General features: G+C 50.8%; 1 protein-coding gene across 1 annotated transcript in view; it reads right to left on the bottom strand.

Annotated features, from left to right (window-relative positions):
• The window catches only part of LOC140734476 (sialic acid-binding Ig-like lectin 12), a 34,526-nt gene extending 25,553 nt beyond the window's left edge, over nt 1-8,973 (bottom strand). Inside the window, exons 1-4 of the mRNA XM_073058520.1 lie at nt 8,896-8,973; nt 6,991-7,332; nt 5,081-5,437; nt 4,454-4,747 (exon numbers count right to left, since the gene is read on the bottom strand). Of these exons, the coding sequence (XP_072914621.1) occupies nt 4,454-4,747; nt 5,081-5,437; nt 6,991-7,324 (985 nt within the window). The 5' untranslated portion in view covers nt 7,325-7,332; nt 8,896-8,973. The remainder of the gene's footprint in view (nt 1-4,453; nt 4,748-5,080; nt 5,438-6,990; nt 7,333-8,895) is intronic.
• Nucleotides 8,974-18,789: the final 9,816 nt, after the last annotated feature.

Below are 18,789 nucleotides of genomic sequence, written 5' to 3'. Positions count from 1 at the left end.
ACTGTAATAGTGAGGGAGCACTGCACAGTGATAGCAGCAGCAACAATAGAGTACGACACTGTAATAGTGAGGGAGCACTGCACAGTGACAGCAGCAGCAACAATAAAGTACAACACTGTAATAGTGAGGGAGCACTGCACAGTGACAGCAGCAGCAACAATAGAGTACGACACTGTAATAGTGAGGGAGCACTGTACAGTGACAGCAGCAGCAACAATAGAGTTCTGCAGTGTAATAGTGAGGGAGCGCTGCACAGTGACAACAGCAGCAACAATAGAGTACAACACTGTAATAGTGAGGGAGCACTGCACAGTCACAGCAGCAACAACAATAGAGTACAACAGTGTAATAGTGAGGGAGCACTGCACAGTGACAGCAGCAGCAACAATAGAGTACAACACTGTAATAGTGAGGGAGCACTGCACAGTGACAGCAGCAACAACAATAGAGTACAACAATGTAATAGTGAGGGAGCGCTGCACAGTGACAGCAGCAGCAACAATAGAGTACAGCACTGTAATAGTCAGGGAGCGCTGCACAGTGACAGCAGCAGCAACAATAGAGTACAACACTGTAACAGTGAGGGAGCACTGCACAGTGACAGCAGCAACAACAATAGAGTACAACACTGTAATAGTGAGGGAGCACTGCACAGTGACAGCAGCAACAACAATAGAGTACAACACTGTAACAGTGAGGGAGCACTGCACAGTGACAGCAGCAGCAACAATAGAGTACAACACTGTAATAGTCAGGGAGCGCTGCACAGTGAGAGCAGCAGCAAGAATAGAGTTCTGCAGTGTAGTAGTGAGGGTGCACTGCACAGTGACAGCAGCAGCAACAATAGAGTACGACACTGTAATAGTGAGGGAGCACTGCACAGTGACAGCAGCAACAACAATAGAGTACGACACTGTAATAGTGAGGGAGCGCTGCACAGTGAGAGCAGCAGCAACAATAGAGTACGACACTGTAATAGTGAGGGAGCACTGCACAGTGACAGCAGCAGCAACAATAGAGTACGACACTGTAATAGTGAGGGAGCACTGCACAGTGACAGCAGCAGCAACAATAAAGTACAACACTGTAATAGTGAGGGAGCACTGCACAGTGACAGCAGCAGCAACAATAGAGTACGACACTGTAATAGTGAGGGAGCACTGTACAGTGACAGCAGCAGCAACAATAGAGTTCTGCAGTGTAATAGTGAGGGAGCGCTGCACAGTGACAACAGCAGCAACAATAGAGTACAACACTGTAATAGTGAGGGAGCACTGCACAGTCACAGCAGCAACAACAATAGAGTACAACAGTGTAATAGTGAGGGAGCACTGCACAGTGACAGCAGCAGCAACAATAGAGTACAACACTGTAATAGTGAGGGAGCACTGCACAGTGACAGCAGCAACAACAATAGAGTACAACAATGTAATAGTGAGGGAGCGCTGCACAGTGACAGCAGCAGCAACAATAGAGTACAGCACTGTAATAGTCAGGGAGCGCTGCACAGTGACAGCAGCAGCAACAATAGAGTACAACACTGTAACAGTGAGGGAGCACTGCACAGTGACAGCAGCAACAACAATAGAGTACAACACTGTAATAGTGAGGGAGCACTGCACAGTGACAGCAGCAACAACAATAGAGTACAACACTGTAACAGTGAGGGAGCACTGCACAGTGACAGCAGCAGCAACAATAGAGTACAACACTGTAATATTGAGGGACACTGCACAGTGACAGCAGCAACAACAATAGAGTACAACACTGTAATAGTCAGGGAGCGCTGCACAGTGAGAGCAGCAGCAAGAATAGAGTTCTGCAGTGTAGTAGTGAGGGTGCACTGCACAGTGACAGCAGCAGCAACAATAGAGTACGACACTGTAATAGTGAGGGAGCACTGCACAGTGACAGCAGCAACAACAATAGAGTACGACACTGTAATAGTGAGGGAGCGCTGCACAGTGAGAGCAGCAGCAACAATAGAGTACGACACTGTAATAGTGAGGGAGCACTGCACAGTGACAGCAGCAGCAACAATAGAGTACGACACTGTAATAGTGAGGGAGCGCTGCACAGTGACAGCAGCAGCAACAATAAAGTACAACACTGTAATAGTGAGGGAGCGCTGCACAGTGACAGCAGCAGCAACAATAGAGTACAACACTGTAATAGTGAGGGAGCACTGTACAGTGACAGCAGCAGCAACAATAGAGTACAACATTGTAATAGTGAGGGAGCGCTGCACAGTGACAGCAGCAGCAACAATAGAGTACAACACTGTAATAGTGAGGGAGCGCTGCACAGTGACAGCAGCAGCAACAATAAAGTACAACACTGTAATAGTGAGGGAGCACTGTACAGTGACAGCAGCAGCAACAATAGAGTACAACATTGTAATAGTGAGGGAGCGCTGCACAGTGACAGCAGCAGCAACAATAGAGTACAACACTGTAATAGTGAGGGAGCGCTGCACAGTGACAGCAGCAGCAACAATAGAGTACACCACTGTAATAGTGAGGGAGCACTGCACAGTGACAGCAGCAGCAACAATAAAGTACAGCACTGTAATAGTGAGGGAGCACTGCACAGTGACAGCAGCAGCAACAATAGAGTACGACACTGTAATAGTGAGGGAGCGCTGCACAGTGACAGCAGCAGCAACAATAAAGTACAACACTGTAATAGTGAGGGAGCGCTGCACAGTGACAGCAGCAGCAACAATAGAGTACAGCACTGTAATAGTGAGGGAGCACTGCACAGTGACAGCAGCAGCAACAATAGAGTTCTGCAGTGTAATAGTGAGGGAGCGCTGCACAGTGACAACAGCAGCAACAATAGAGTACAACACTGTAATAGTGAGGGAGCGCTGCACAGTGACAGCAGCAGCAACAATAGAGTACACCACTGTAATAGTGAGGGAGCACTGCACAGTGACAGCAGCAGCAACAATAAAGTACAACACTGTAATAGTGAGGGAGCGCTGCACAGTGACAGCAGCAGCAACAATAGAGTACAGCACTGTAATAGTGAGGGAGCACTGCACAGTGACAGCAGCAGCAACAATAGAGTTCTGCAGTGTAATAGTGAGGGAGCACTGCACAGTGACAGCAGCAGCAACAATAGAGTACAACACTGTAATAGTGAGGGATCGCTGCACAGTGACAACAGCAGCAACAATAGAGTACAACACTGTAATAGTGAGGGAGCACTGCACAGTCACAGCAGCAGCAACAATAGAGTACAACACTGTAATATTGAGGGAGCGCTGCACAGTGACAGCAGCAACAACAATAGAGTACAACACTGTAATAGTGAGGGAGCACTGCACAGTGACAGCAGCAGCAACAATAGAGTACAACACTGTAATAGAGAGGGAGCACTGCACAGTGACAGCAGCAACAACAATAGAGTACAACAATGTAATAGTGAGGGAGCGCTGCACAGTGAGAGCAGCAGCAACAATAGAGTACAACACTGTAACAGTGAGGGAGCACTGCACAGTGACAGCAGCAACAACAATAGAGTACAACACTGTAATAGTCAGGGAGCGCTGCACAGTGAGAGCAGCAGCAAGAATAGAGTTCTGCAGTGTAGTTGTGAGGGAGCGCTGCACAGTGACAGCAGCAGCAACAATAGAGTACGACACTGTAATAGTGAGGGAGCACTGCACAGTGACAGCAGCAGCAACAATAGAGTACGACACTGTAATAGTGAGGGAGCACTGCACAGTGACAGCAGCAGCAACAATAGAGTTCAATGTAATAGTGAGGGAGCACTGCACAGTGACAGCAGCAGCAACAATAGAGTACAACTCTGTAATAGTGAGGGAGCACTGCACAGTGACAGCAGCAGCAACAATAGAGTTCTGCAGTGTAATAGTGAGGGAGCGCTGCACAGTGACAACAGCAGCAACAATAGAGTACAACACTGTAATAGTGAGGGAGCACTGCACAGTGACAGCAGCAGCAACAATAGAGTTCAATGTAATAGTGAGGGAGCACTGCACAGTGACAGCAGCAGCAACAATAGAGTACGACACTGTAATAGTGAGGGAGCACTGCACAGTGACAGCAGCAACAACAATAGAGTACAACACTGTAATAGTCAGGGAGCGCTGCACAGTGAGAGCAGCAGCAAGAATAGAGTTCTGCAGTGTAGTTGTGAGGGAGCACTGCGTGCTGTGATGGATCACAGTGAGGGAGTTTTTCACTCTCAGAGGAGGGAGAGCTGGACATGCTGGAATCAATATAGCTTTGTCAAAGCTCAGAATCTGCCCTGGGATAGTGTCTGAACAGTGTGTGCAGAGGATCAGTAAACTTGGAACAGTTTGATGGGGCAGTACTGATAGGGGACTGTGTTTCTGGGGGAGCAATAACTACACTAACAGAGAGACAGTGCAGAGGAATTGTTGCATTATGTTAAGATGTCACCGAATGCTGTCCATACTTACACCGCACAGTTAATGTGACTGTCTGCTCCGATGAAACAGATGTGTATTTGAATCTGCAGGTGAGATTTTGCCCATGGAGTGTGAGCACTGGGGTGAAGGTCAGAACAGATGTATATGTCAGAGTGTCAGCCCGCTCGGTTACACTGCTCGAGTTTAACCACGATACATTCAAGGGCGTGATCCAGGTGAAGCTGGGTGTCGATCCACCACACGAGATGTTGAAGGTGCACCTTATGTTCACTGGTTTTCCTGCAACCATTTCAGCAGGGAATATCGAGGGCTTATCTGTGAATTCTAACACACAGAGAGGGATCCTTTTAGATAAACGTAACGAGTAATAAATGACTGCTGGTTTGGAGGAACAAGCCTGACAGATTCTCTCCCTCTGCTCAAAGCACATTCACGCTCAGCACCTTTGATACTGCTGGGTGAGCAGGTCGGTAACACTGGTTTGTGACTGGCAGGATTCTGCCCTAATCACTGTCCACAGCAGAGTGGACACAATGCTCATTAACCCTTCAGTGACCATTTAAAATAGGTTCGTAATGATCTGTACAAAGGTGTGATTGATGTTACAGCGGTTTATCATATTTCCCAAATTGATGGAAAATTACACCAGGCACTCACCAGTGACATGGAGCTGTGTTGTGGGCAGATAGCTATGTCGATCCACGGTTTCAGATGCAATTTTGAAGTAATAATATCCTTCATCTTCCTGCCTGATGTTGTCTATAACCAGGGAACAGTCGCCATCTTTCAGTTTTCCGGATAGCCGGGTGCGATGTTGAAACATCGGGGATATCTGACCGTGATTCTTGGAGTGGGCAGTGACAGTTTGAGACCGACACTCATCTTTCATCCAGATTCCAACCCAGGTTTTATTGTCCTCGTGCAATAGAGAACTGTAGTGGCACGGAATCCGGGCACACAAACTCCTCTGCACGGTCACATCTGGTGGAGTGTTAGCTCTCCGCTCTTCCGACACTGCACAGAGGAGAAAAGGAACATCTTTCACCACTGATCAGCCACACCCTCAGCACCAGCCTCAGGTCCCCACTGTGGATTCATTCCAGATGTCAGGTCGACACATCCTATGTCACTAATGAGACATTGCTGCACAGCTGGAGAAACCAGTCTGAGGGTAGCTGTACCAGTGAAAGGGCTGTAAACTGTCCATGAGGCAGAGCAAATGATGCATGGTGGTGTCAGAGCAGCAGAGTAACGAGTAGCAGGGAGGATCATTCGGAAAGACGGGCTGGCAATTCGTCCCTCACTTAAATGTCCTTCAGTACTGGGTCAGGAGAACTTCACCTCTAACACACCAGTGTTCACTCAGAATATCTCCTCTCAGAGAGCAATATTCCTTCAGTATCTCCCCTCTGACAGTGTGATGTATCTCAGTATCTCCCCTCTGACAGTGTGATGTATCTCAGTATCTCCCCTCTGACAGTGTGATGTATCTCAGTATCTCCCCTCTGACAGTGTGATGTCTCTCAGTATCTACCCTCTGACAGTGTGATGTATCTCAGTATCTCCCCTCTGACAGTGTGATGTCTCTCAGTATCTCCCCTCTGACAGTGTGATGTATCTCAGTATCTCCCCCTGACAGTGTGATGTCTCTCAGTATCTACCCTCTGACAGTGTGATGTATCTCAGTACCTCCCCTCTGACAGTGTGATGTCTCTCAGTATCTCCCCTCTGACAGTGTGATGTATCTCAGTATCTCCCCTCTGACAGTGTGATGTATCTCAGTATCTACCCTCTGACAGTGTGATTTATCTCACAGTATCTCCCCTCCGGTGGTTTACTCCTGTTCATAGCAGCATGGAGACAATTCATCCTTCAATAAAGCCTTTTAAACAGCCTTTTGACCTTGGGCATGTGTGTGTTGCTCTCTACTTTCTGGCTGCTCCCCCTTCATGGTGGGGTGGGGCAAATTGGCAGGGACTGTGAGGATATGGCAGGTGTTACAGAAAAGCAATTTCTGCTGTTTGTTTAATGATGAGACAGCACCATTAGAGAGAATTATGGAGTTGAGAATATTGATGGACAGAGGGAATTTATTGTAATTTTCAGATAGGGAACTGGAAGGCATTACCAAGTAGCTGAGCAACTCACACAGAATGCTGGAGAAGCTCAGCATGTCAGGTAGCATCTGTGCAGAGGATTAAACTGTCCATATTTCAGATGTGACCCTTCCTTTCCAGTGCTGATGAAGGCTCTCAGGCCAAAACACCGACTGTTTATTCCCGTCGACAGATGCTACTTGACTTGCTGAGTGTTGCTCGGGATTTCCAGCAGAACCCCATGTTTATGTCAGCTTACTAATGTTCTTACACTGCATTATACTCAGCTGTGACATGTATTAATTGGAAACCCACAGAGTTCATGACTAAACAAGGAACTGCAGATGCTTAGATCTTTGTTGGAAGAACATTGCAGGCCAATCACCATCTGCGGATAATGTCATGGTTGACATTATTATACTGAATGCCATGCATCTTTTTAAAAATACTGTAATATTACAATTCACTTACCAGTAACATGCAGCTGTGTTATGGAGCGATAACTATATTGATTCTGGTTTTTAAATTTAATGCTGAAAGTATAAGGACCTTCATCTTCCTGTGTAATTTTGTGTATAACCAGGGAGCAGTTGCCGTCTTCCAGGTCTCCATCCAGCCGGGTCCGATGTTTGAACTTCGGTGACACTTTATTGTGATCCGTGGAGTGGATCTGATTACCTTCTTTAACCCAGATTCCATCCCGTGTTTCATTTGCCAGACACGATGGGTAAGTGTAGTGACAGGGAATCCAAGCGCACATACCCCTCTGCACTGTGACACTTGCTTTCATGTTAACTCTCCACATGCTTGATGCTACAGATGAAAAAAGTAGGAACATTTGTCACTGCCTGATAGCCCCACCCATCTCCATATTCAAACCAGTGGGTGTCCACTCCAGATCCTAATCACATATCGCAGGCTGACATCCCCTGTACTGGAACCGGGGTCTTCCTCCAGATCCAAATCACCTACACACTGGGGAAATTTATCACAGCCAACCAATTAATCAAGAGTCCCAAGCTGTCAAAGGGACAACGTCCATAGAGGTTGTTGCCCACTGGGGTATTGGAGTTTTGAAGTACAACTCCAATCACTATGCAACATGCCATCTACCGGAAACTAGGAATCCCAAGTAATATTCCCGTGTTTCTGCTTCCCTTCCACTTCTATCATACTTCCCCTCTGAGGACTTTCAATGGGCAACATTGACTTCCCCCCCTGAGGACTTTCAATGGGCAACATTGACTTCCCCTCTGAGGACTTTCAATGGGCAACATTGACTTCCCCCCTGAGGACTTTCAATGGGCAACATTGACTTCCCCCCTGAGGACTTTCAATGGGCAACATTGACTTCCCCCCTGAGGACTTTCAATGGGCAACATTGACTTCCCCTCTGAGGACTTTCAATGGGCAACATTGACTTCCCCCCTGAGGACTTTCAATGGGCAACATTGACTTCCCCCCTGAGGACTTTCAATGGGCAACATTGACTTCCCCCCCTGAGGACTTTCAATGGGCAACATTGACTTCCCCTCTGAGGACTTTCAATGGGCAACATTGACTTCCCCCCTCTGAGGACTTTCAATGGGCAACATTGACTTCCCCCCTGAGGACTTTCAATGGGCAACATTGACTTCCCCCCCTGAGGACTTTCAATGGGCAACATTGACTTCCCCTCTGAGGACTTTCAATGGGCAACATTGACTTCCCCTCTGAGGACTTTCAATGGGCAACATTGACTTCCCCCCTGAGGACTTTCAATGAGCAACATTGACTTCCCCCCTGAGGACTTTCAATGGGCAACATTGACTTCCCCCCTGAGGACTTTCAATGGGCAACATTGACTTCCCCCCTGAGGACTTTCAATGGGCAACATTGACTTCCCCCCTGAGGACTTTCAATGGGCAACATTGACTTCCCCCCTGAGGACTTTCAATGGGCAACATTGACTTCCCCCCTGAGGACTTTCAATGGGCAACATTGACTTCCCCCCTGAGGACTTTCAATGGGCAACATTGACTTCCCCCCTGAGGACTTTCAATGAGCAACATTGACTTCCCCTCTGAGGACTTTCAATGGGCAACATTGACTTCCCCCCTGAGGACTTTCAATGGGCAACATTGACTTCCCCCCTGAGGACTTTCAATGGGCAACATTAAGAACCCTGCTTCACTACCTCAACGAAGCGCTCTGGCCCCTTGTCGGACAGCTGTAACTGGTGGCCCATCACTGTAAACTAGAAAGGACATGGAAGACATTGCCAAGTCACAGATTGTCCAAAACTGCATTTACTAAGCTGTAAAAAGTACCAGCAGTATTGGTAAAGCTCTCCACTGATAGCTGATCAACAACTAATTAATTATATAAAGCACTCACCAGTAATGCGGAGTTGTGTTATGGAGTGGTGGCCAAACTGCTCCCCTTTTCCGAATTCAGTTTTAAAGTAATAAGTGCCTTCATCCTTCTCTGTGACGTTGTCAATAATTAGGGAGCAGTCACCATTCTTCAGATCTCCAGACAGCTGGGTCCGATGGTGAAACCCTGGTGACTTACGATTGGGATCACTGGAGTTGAAGATGACTGTTTTGGTCGAGCACTCATCTTTCAGCCAGATTCCATCTCGGGTCTTGTCCGATTTGTATTGGCATGGAATTAAGGCACAGAGCCCCCTCTGTGCCGTCACAACTCTTGCAGTATTGACTTCGCTTTGCCCTGACCCTGAGAGGGAAATAACTGATGTTAGGTATTGGATGGCCTGTCGATCCACCGGTCCTTCATCCACGTGCTCAGGTCTCCAACCCCTGATGCCATATTCTGGGTTGCCAAATCATATGCTAGAACTGAGGGGTGGCGTTGAGGGCTGGCACAGTGTGGAAGGGTTGCTGTGGAAGTTCAGCAGATGAAAGCAGACAGCACCAAGGAAGCACTGCATTATGGGAGGGATGGAGCTGGAGGGGCAGTACTGAGCAAATACCACTCTGAAGGATGGGTATATTCAGTAGAACATTCTCCATGACCTGACCAGAGTTTATGTGAAGCTGGTGCAGCAATTGTAGGGGCCCTAGCAGTGATATTTAAAACATCCTTAGCCATGGGTGAAAATACCAGAGGATTGGAGGATAGCTAATGTTGTTCTGTTGTTTAAAAAAGGCTCTAAGGATAAGCCAGGAAATTGTAGGCCAGTGAGCCTGACATGGGTAAGTTAGTGGCAGGTGTTCTAAGGGACTGGATATGTGAGTATTTGTATAGACAGGGACGAATTGGGGATCGTCAAAATGGCTTTGCACATGGTGAGTCATGTCTAAATAATATCTCAGAGTATTTTGAGGAAGGTACCAGGAATGTTGATGAAGGTAAGGTGGTGGATGTTGTCTCCATGGACTTCAGCAAGGCTTTTGACAAGGTTCCACATGGGAGACTGGTCAAGAAGGTTCAGTCGCTCGGCATTCAGGATTGGGCGGTGAATTACATTTGACATTGACTTTGTGGGAGAAGCCAGTGAGTGGGGTGGTAGCTGTTTGCCTTTTTGACTGAGGGGCTGCAACTAGTAGTGTGGCACAGGGATCAATGCTGTGTCCATCATCATTTGTCATCTATATCAATGATCTGAGTGGTAACTGGATCAGCACATTTGCGGATGAAACCAATATCGGAGCATAGTTGACAGTGAGGAAGGCTAGCAAAGCTTGCAGCATGATCTGTACTCGCTGAAAAATGGCAGATGGAATTTAATGCAGACAAGAGTGAAGGACACCAAGGGGGGACTTCCATGGTCAGGTCCCGAAGAGTGCAGTAGAACAGAGGGATCTGGGAATACAGGTGTATAATTCCTTGAAAGTGGCATCACAGGCTGATAGGATTGTAAAGAGAGCTTTTGACATTTTGGCCTTTGTATCAATCAATACAGAGTTGGAATGTTATGTTGATGTTATATAAGACATTGGTAAGTCATAATTTGGAGCACTGTGTGCAGTTCTGGTTGCCTACCTATAGGAACTGTATCAATAAGATTGAAAGGGAAGAGTGAAAATTTGCAAATATGAACAACATTAGCTATCCTCCGATCCCCGGTACTTCAGCTTTTGGGGTTGAGTCAGCCTCCAGTCTGACTGTACCCTGTTCGGGAGAGTGTGAGAGTGTGTGTGAGAGTGAGTGAGTGTGAGTGTGTGTGAGAGTGTGTGAGAGTGAGTGTGAGAGTGAGTGTGAGAATGAGTGTGAGAATGAGTGTGAGAGTGAGTGTGAGAGTGTGTGAGTGACTGTGAGAATGAGTGTGAGTGAGTGTGAGAGTGAGTGTGAGAATGAGAATGAGAGTGTCTGAGAGTGAGTGTGAGATTGAGTGTGAGAATGAGTGTGAGAGTGATAGTGAGAGTGAGTGTGAGAGTGAGTGTGAGAATGAGAATGAGAGTGTGTGAGAGTGAGTGTGAGATTGAGTGTGAGAATGAGTGTGAGAGTGATTGTGAGAGTGAGTGTGAGAGTGAGTGTGAGAATGAGATTGAGAGTGTGTGAGAGTGAGTGTGAGATTGAGTGTGAGAGTGAGTGTGAGAGTGATTGTGAGAGTGAGTGTGAGAGAGAGTTTTGGTTGGTTTGCCCATTTGTTCAATTTTAAATTTCAAATGTGCCCGCATTTATAACATGCGTTTGGTCGCATTGCACATTGGAACTTTTTTCTGGCCTTCCCCTTGTTTTGGGCAACCATTTTTTCTTGCCTTTGCAAAACTAGTTTGTTAGAGTTAGCAGTAATAGATGTGCTTGCAATGTTTTTCAAAGACAAAAAAAACGATAATTAATATAACGGCCAAGTTATTGTAGGCTCAACAAGGCGGGACTAAGAGTTGCTTTGCAGTATAGTTTACCAGCAGAGAGAGCAGAGTTTACCAACTTTGGTTGAAGGCTTCAGTGAAGATGCACAGGTGAATAGCTGGTAAAGCTTTTGCAGTGGTTGAATAAAAGTGTCATCAAACGACAACTAATTAATATAGTAAGGAAGATGCAGGATCAAGTGATGCACTGTAGCTGCATGATGTGGGAGCTGGTGGACCCCATTGCGTTTTCTGGTGACCACATCTGCAGCAAGTGTTGCCTGCTCGAGGAACTTGGGCTCAAAGTTGAAAACCTGGGATCTAAGCTTCAAACAGTGCGGCACATCAGGGAGGGGGAGAGTTACCTGGATTCCCTGTTTCAGTCCAGTCCAGTTCAGCCTCCGAGTTCAAGTCCAGTCCAGCCTCCGAGTTCCAGTCCAGTCCGGCCTCCGAGTTCAAGTCCAGTCCGGCCTCCGAGTTCAAGTCCAGTCAGGGTCCGAGTTCTAGTCCAGTCAGGGCTCCGAGTTCCAGTCCGGTCAGGGCTCCGAGTTCCAGTCCAGTCCGGCCTCCGAGTTCCAGTCCAGTCAGGGCTCCGAGTTCCAGTCCGGTCAGGGCTCCGAGTTCCAGTCCAGTCAGGGCTCCGAGTTCCAGTCCGGTCAGGGCTCCGAGTTCCAGTCCGGTCAGGGCTCTGAGTTCCAGTCCGGTCAGGGCTCCGAGTCCGAGTTCCAGTCCAGCCAGGGCTCCGAGTTCCAGTCCAGTCAGGGCTCCGAGTTCCAGTCCAGTCAGGGCTCCGAGTTCCAGGCCGGTCAGGGCTCTGTGTTCCAGTCCAGTCATGGCTCCGAGTTCCAGTCCAGTCAGGGCTCCGAGTTCCAGTCCAGTCAGGGTCTGAGTTCCAGTCCGGTCAGGGCTCCGAGTTCCAGTCCGGTCAGGGATCCGAGTTCCAGTCCAGTCAGGGTCTGAGTTCCAGTCCGGTCAGGGCTCCGAGTTCCAGTCCGGTCAGGGCTCCGAGTTCCAGTCCAGTCAGGGCTCCGAGTTCCAGTCCAGTCAGGGTCTGAGTTCCAGTCCGGTCAGGGCTCCGAGTTCCAGTCCGGTCAGGGCACCGAGTTCCAGTCCAGTCAGGGCTCCGAGTTCTAGTCCAGTCAGGGCTCTGTGTTCCAGTCCAGTCAGGGCTCCGAGTTCTAGTCCAGTCAGGGCTCTGAGTTCCAGTCCGGTCAGGGCTCCGAGTTCTAGTCCGGTCAGGGTCTTAGTTCCAGTCCAGTCAGGGCTCTGAGTTCCAGTCCGGTCAGGGCTCCGAGTTCCAGTCCAGTCAGGGTCTGAGTTCCATTCCAGTCAGGGCTCTGAGTTCCAGTCCGGTCAGGGCTCCGAGTCCGAGTTCCAGTCCAGTCAGGGCTCCGAGTTCTAGTCCAGTCAGGGCTCTGTGTTCCAGTTCAGTCAGGGCTCCGAGTTCCAGTCCAGTCAGGGCTCCGAGTTCCAGTCCGGTCAGGGCTCTGAGTTCCAGTCCGGTCAGGGCTCCGAGTCCGAGTTCCAGTCCAGTCAGGGCTCCGAGTTCCAGTCCAGTCAGGGTCTGAATTCCAGTCCGGTCAGGGCTCTGAGTTCCAGGCCGGTCAGGGCTCCGAGTTCCATTCCAGTCATGGCTCCGAGTTCCAGTCCAGTCAGGGTCTGAGTTCCAGTCCAGTCAGGGTCTGAGTTCCAGTCCAGTCAGGGCTCTGAGTTCCAGGCCGGTTAGGGCTCCGAGTTCCAGTCCAGTCATGGCTCCGAGTTCCAGTCCAGTCAGGGTCTGAGTTCCAGTCCAGTCAGGGTCTGAGTTCCAGTCCAGTCAGGGCTCCGAGTTCCAGTCCAGTCAGGGTCTGAGTTCCAGTCCAGTCAGGGCTCTGAGTTCCAGTCCAGTCAGGGTCTGAGTTCCAGTCCAGTCAGGGCTCCGAGTTCCAGTCCAGTCAGGGTCTGAGTTCCAGTCCGGTCAGGGCTCTGAGTTCCAGTCCGGTCAGTGCTCCGAGTTCCAGTCCAGTCAGGGTCTGAGTTCCAGTCCGGTCAGGGCTCCGAGTTCCAGTCCGGTCAGTGCTCCGAGTTCCAGTCCAGTCAGGGCTCCGAGTTCCAGTCCAGTCAGGGCTCCGAGTTCCAGTCCAGTCAGGGCTCTGAGTTCCAGTCCGGTCAGGGCTCCGAGTTCCAGTCCAGTCAGGGCTCTGAGTTCCAGTCCGTTCAGGGCTCCGAGTTCCAGTCCGGTCAGGGCTCCGAGTTCCAGTCCGGTCAGGGCTCCGAGTTCCAGTCCAGTCAGGGCTCCGAGTTCCAGTCCAGTCAGGGCTCTGAGTTCCAGTCCGGTCAGGGCTCCGAGTTCCAGTCCAGTCAGGGCTCTGAGTTCCAGTCCGTTCAGGGCTCCGAGTTCCAGTCCGGTCAGGGCTCCGAGTTCCAGTCCAGTCAGGGCTCCGAGTTCCAATCCGGTCAGGGTCTGAGTTCCAGGCCGGTCAGGGCTCCGAGTTCCAGTCCATTCAGGGCTCCGAGTTCCAGTCCGGTCAGGGCACCGAGTTCCAGTCCAGTCAGGGCTCTGTGTTGCAGTCCAGTCAGGGCTCCGAGTTCCAGTCCGGTCAGGGTCTGAGTTCCAGTCCAGTCAGGGCTCCGAGTTCCAGTCCAGTCATGGCTCCGAGTTCCAGTCCAGTCATGGCTCCGAGTTCTAGTCCAGTCAGGGCTCTGTGTTCCAGTCCAGTCAGGGCTCCGAGTTCTAGTCCAGTCAGGGCTCTGAGTTCCAGTCCGGTCAGGGCTCCGAGTTCTAGTCCGGTCAGGGCTCCGAGTTCTAGTCCAGTCAGGGCTCTGAGTTCCAGTCCGGTCAGGGCTCTGAGTTCCAGTCCAGTCAGGGCTCCGAGTTCCAGTCCGGTCAGGGCTCTGAGTTCCAGTCCAGTCAGGGCTCCGAGTTCTAGTCCAGTCAGGGCTCCGAGTTCCAGTCCAGTCAGGGCTCTGTGTTCCAGTCCAGTCAGGGCTCCGAGTTCTAGTCCAGTCAGGGCTCTGAGTTCCAGTCCAGTCAGGGCTCCGAGTTCCAGTCCGGTCAGGTCTCTGAGTTCCAGTCCAGTCAGGGCTCTGAGTTCCAGTCCAGTCAGGGTCTGAGTTCCAGTCCAGTCAGGGCTCCGAGTTCCAGTCCGGTCAGGGCTCCGAGTTCCAGTCCAGTCAGGGCTCCGAGTTCCAGTCCAGTCAGGGCTCTGAGTTCCAGTCCGGTCAGGGCTCCGAGTTCAGTCCAGTCAGGGTCTGAGTTCCAGTCCGGTCAGGGCTCTGAGTTCCAGTCCGTTCAGGGCTCCGAGTCCGAGTTCCAGTCCAGTCATGGCTTCAAGTTCCAGTCCAGTCAGGGTCTGAGTTCCAGTCCGGTCGAGGCTTCGGAGTTCCAGTCCGGTCAGGGCTCCGAGTTCCAGTCCAGTCAGGGCTCCGAGTTCCAGTCCAGTCAGGGCTCCGAGTTCCAGTCCAGTCAGGGCTCTGTGTTCCAGTCCAGTCAGGGCTCTGAGTTCCAGTCCGGTCAGGGTCTGAGTTCCAGTCCAGTCAGGGCTCCGAGTTCCAGTCCAGTCATGGCTCCGAGTTCCAGTCCAGTCATGGCTCCGAGTTCTAGTCCAGTCAGGGCTCTGTGTTCCAGTCCAGTCAGGGCTCCGAGTTCTAGTCCAGTCAGGGCTCTGAGTTCCAGTCCGGTCAGGGCTCCGAGTTCTAGTCCGGTCAGGGCTCCGAGTTCTAGTCCAGTCAGGGCTCTGAGTTCCAGTCCGGTCAGGGCTCTGAGTTCCAGTCCAGTCAGGGCTCCGAGTTCCAGTCCGGTCAGGGCTCTGAGTTCCAGTCCAGTCAGGGCTCCGAGTTCTAGTCCAGTCAGGGCTCCGAGTTCCAGTCCAGTCAGGGCTCTGTGTTCCAGTCCAGTCAGGGCTCCGAGTACTAGTCCAGTCAGGGCTCTGAGTTCCAGTCCAGTCAGGGCTCCGAGTTCCAGTCCGGTCAGGGCTCTGAGTTCCAGTCCAGTCAGGGCTCTGAGTTCCAGTCCAGTCAGGGTCTGAGTTCCAGTCCAGTCAGGGCTCCGAGTTCCAGTCCGGTCAGGGCTCCGAGTTCCAGTCCAGTCAGGGCTCCGAGTTCCAGTCCAGTCAGGGCTCTGAGTTCCAGTCCGGTCAGGGCTCCGAGTTCAGTCCAGTCAGGGTCTGAGTTCCAGTCCGGTCAGGGCTCTGAGTTCCAGTCCGTTCAGGGCTCCGAGTCCGAGTTCCAGTCCAGTCATGGCTTCAAGTTCCAGTCCAGTCAGGGTCTGAGTTCCAGTCCGGTCGAGGCTTCCGAGTTCCAGTCCAGTCAGGGCTCCGAGTTCCAGTCCAGTCAGGGCTCCGAGTTCCAGTCCAGTCAGGGTCTGAGTTCCAGTCCGGTCAGGGCTCCGAGTTCCAGTCCGGTCAGGGCTCCGAGTTCCAGTCCAGTCAGGGCTCTGTGTTCCAGTCAGGGCTCCGAGTTCCAGTCCAGTCAGGGCTCCGAGTTCCAGTCCAGTCAGGGTCTGAGTTCCAGTCCGGTCAGGGCTCCGAGTCCCAGTCCAGTCAGGGCTCCGAGTCCCAGTCCAGTCAGGGCTCCGAGTTCCAGTCCAGTCAGAGCTCCGAGTCCCAGTCCAGTCAGGGCTCCGTGTCCCAGTCCAGTCAGGGCTCCGTGTTCCAGTCAGGGCTCCGAGTCCCAGTCCAGTCAGGGCTCCGAGTTCCAGTCCGGGCTCCAAGTTCCAGTCCAGTCGAGGCTTCATGTCCCGTCCGAGACCAGGCTCTGTATCCCAGTCCGGTCAGGCTCCGAGTCCCAGTCCAGTCAGGGCTCTGAGTTCCAGTCCGGGCTCCAAGTTCCAGTCCAGTCGAGGCTTCATGTCCCGTCCGAGACCAGGCTCTGTATCCCAGTCCGGTCAGGCTCCGAGTCCCAGTCCAGTCAGGGCTCCGAGTACTAGTCCAGTCAGGGCTCTGAGTTCCAGTCCAGTCAGGGCTCCGAGTTCCAGTCCGGTCAGGGCTCTGAGTTCCAGTCCAGTCAGGGCTCTGAGTTCCAGTCCAGTCAGGGTCTGAGTTCCAGTCCAGTCAGGGCTCCGAGTTCCAGTCCGGTCAGGGCTCCGAGTTCCAGTCCAGTCAGGGCTCCGAGTTCCAGTCCAGTCAGGGCTCTGAGTTCCAGTCCGGTCAGGGCTCCGAGTTCAGTCCAGTCAGGGTCTGAGTTCCAGTCCGGTCAGGGCTCTGAGTTCCAGTCCGTTCAGGGCTCCGAGTCCGAGTTCCAGTCCAGTCATGGCTTCAAGTTCCAGTCCAGTCAGGGTCTGAGTTCCAGTCCGGTCGAGGCTTCCGAGTTCCAGTCCAGTCAGGGCTCCGAGTTCCAGTCCAGTCAGGGCTCCGAGTTCCAGTCCAGTCAGGGTCTGAGTTCCAGTCCGGTCAGGGCTCCGAGTTCCAGTCCGGTCAGGGCTCCGAGTTCCAGTCCAGTCAGGGCTCTGTGTTCCAGTCAGGGCTCCGAGTTCCAGTCCAGTCAGGGCTCCGAGTTCCAGTCCAGTCAGGGTCTGAGTTCCAGTCCGGTCAGGGCTCCGAGTCCCAGTCCAGTCAGGGCTCCGAGTCCCAGTCCAGTCAGGGCTCCGAGTTCCAGTCCAGTCAGAGCTCCGAGTCCCAGTCCAGTCAGGGCTCCGTGTCCCAGTCCAGTCAGGGCTCCGTGTTCCAGTCAGGGCTCCGAGTCCCAGTCCAGTCAGGGCTCCGAGTTCCAGTCCGGGCTCCAAGTTCCAGTCCAGTCGAGGCTTCATGTCCCGTCCGAGACCAGGCTCTGTATCCCAGTCCAGTCAAGTCAAGTCCGAGTCCGGGCTCTGAGATCCAAGTACAAGTCAAGTCCCAGTCCAAGTCCTGGCACCATTCTTACTCCCTATGGGGATGAGAGTGGGGGCTGTAGGAAGGATGAGCAACCTAACTGTGGCACCGTGGTTTAGAGAGCCATTCAAGAGGGGGGAGAGAAGAGGAATATAGATGTAATTGGGGATAGTATAGTCAGGGGAATAGACAGAGTCTCTGTCGCAGAGATAGAGCGTCCCTAAGGCTGTGTTGCCTCCCTGGCACCTGGGTTCAGGGCATCTTATCTGACCTGGAGAGGAAAGTTCCAGTTGTCGTGTTCCATGTTGGTATCAACGACATAGGGAGAGTGAGGAAATAGGTTCTGCTGATGGAATTTGAAACGCTAGGGACTAAGTTAACAAGCAGAATCAAAGAGGTGGGAATCTCTGGATTACTACCTGAATCGTGCAAATTGACGCAGTGTCAAGAAGATTAGAGAGTTAAATGTGTGGCTCAGGGATTGGTGTGGGAGAAGTGGGTTTGAATTCATGGAGAAATGGCACCAATATTGGGGAAGGAGGGAACGGGCTCCACTTGAACCATGATGGGACCTGGATCCTGGCAAGTTGCATAACTAGGACTGTGGGTGGGGCTTTAAATTAAATAGCAGAGGGGTGGTTTCAACAGATTGGAGAAATATGGATAACGTAAAACAGGAAAGTGTAGATAAAGTGTAGAAAAGTGTAGACAAAGATTACAAGGTTTTAAAAGCACAATGAGTGTAAGGGCACTTCATCTGATTGCCCGTAGTTTTCACAACAAGGTCAGTGAACTTGTGGCATGAAGTACAAAGAGGTATGCAGGGTGGAGAGGGTTGGGAGTTAAATATCCAAGGATATCAGGTCATACGGAAGGATAGGTAGGAAGGTAAGGGAGGTGGGGTAGCGCTCTTTTAATTAAGGATGAGATCAGGGCGACAGAGGCATCATAAGGTCTAAGGAGCAAAATATTGAATCCATCTGGGTTGAGTTTAGGAATAGTATGGGAGAAAAAAAATCACTGATGTGAGTTGTTAGTAGGCCACCAAATGATAACATTACAGTGGCATGGGCAATAAACCGAGAAATATCTGAGGCGTGTAAAAATGGAACGACAGTTATCGTTACTATGGAGGACTTTAACTTGCACACAGATTGGGTGAATCAAGTTGGTCGAGGCAGTCTTGAGGAGGACTTCATAGAATGGATCCGTGATGGCTTTCTGGAACAGCGTGTTACTGAACCTACAAGGGAATGTGCTATCTTAGATTTGGTCCTGTGCAATGAGACAGGTAAAATTAGCAATCTTATAGTTAGGGATCCTCTTGGAAAGAGTGATCACAGTATGATTGAGTTTCTCATACATATGGAGGGTGCAATAGTTTGATCTAAAAGCAGTGTATTATGCCTAAACAAGGGAGACTACAATAGGGTGAGGGAGGAATTGGATAGGGTAGATTAGGAACACAGTCTATATGGTGGAATGGTTCAGGAACAGTGGACGGCTTTCAAACAGATTTTTCATGGTGGTCAACAGAAGTACATTCCAGTTAAAAGCAAGGACAGTATGGTGGGGAGAGCCAGCCTTGGATAACTAACGAACTTAAGGAAGGCATCAAACTAAAAGCTGGTGTGTACAAACTTGCCAACAGTAGTGAGAAACTGGAAGACTGCGAAAACTTTAAA

This window comes from Hemitrygon akajei, chromosome 1, assembly GCF_048418815.1.
Source record: "Hemitrygon akajei chromosome 1, sHemAka1.3, whole genome shotgun sequence".
Lineage (NCBI taxonomy): Eukaryota > Metazoa > Chordata > Chondrichthyes > Myliobatiformes > Dasyatidae > Hemitrygon > Hemitrygon akajei.
This window is presented reverse-complemented; position numbering and strand designations above follow the sequence as displayed.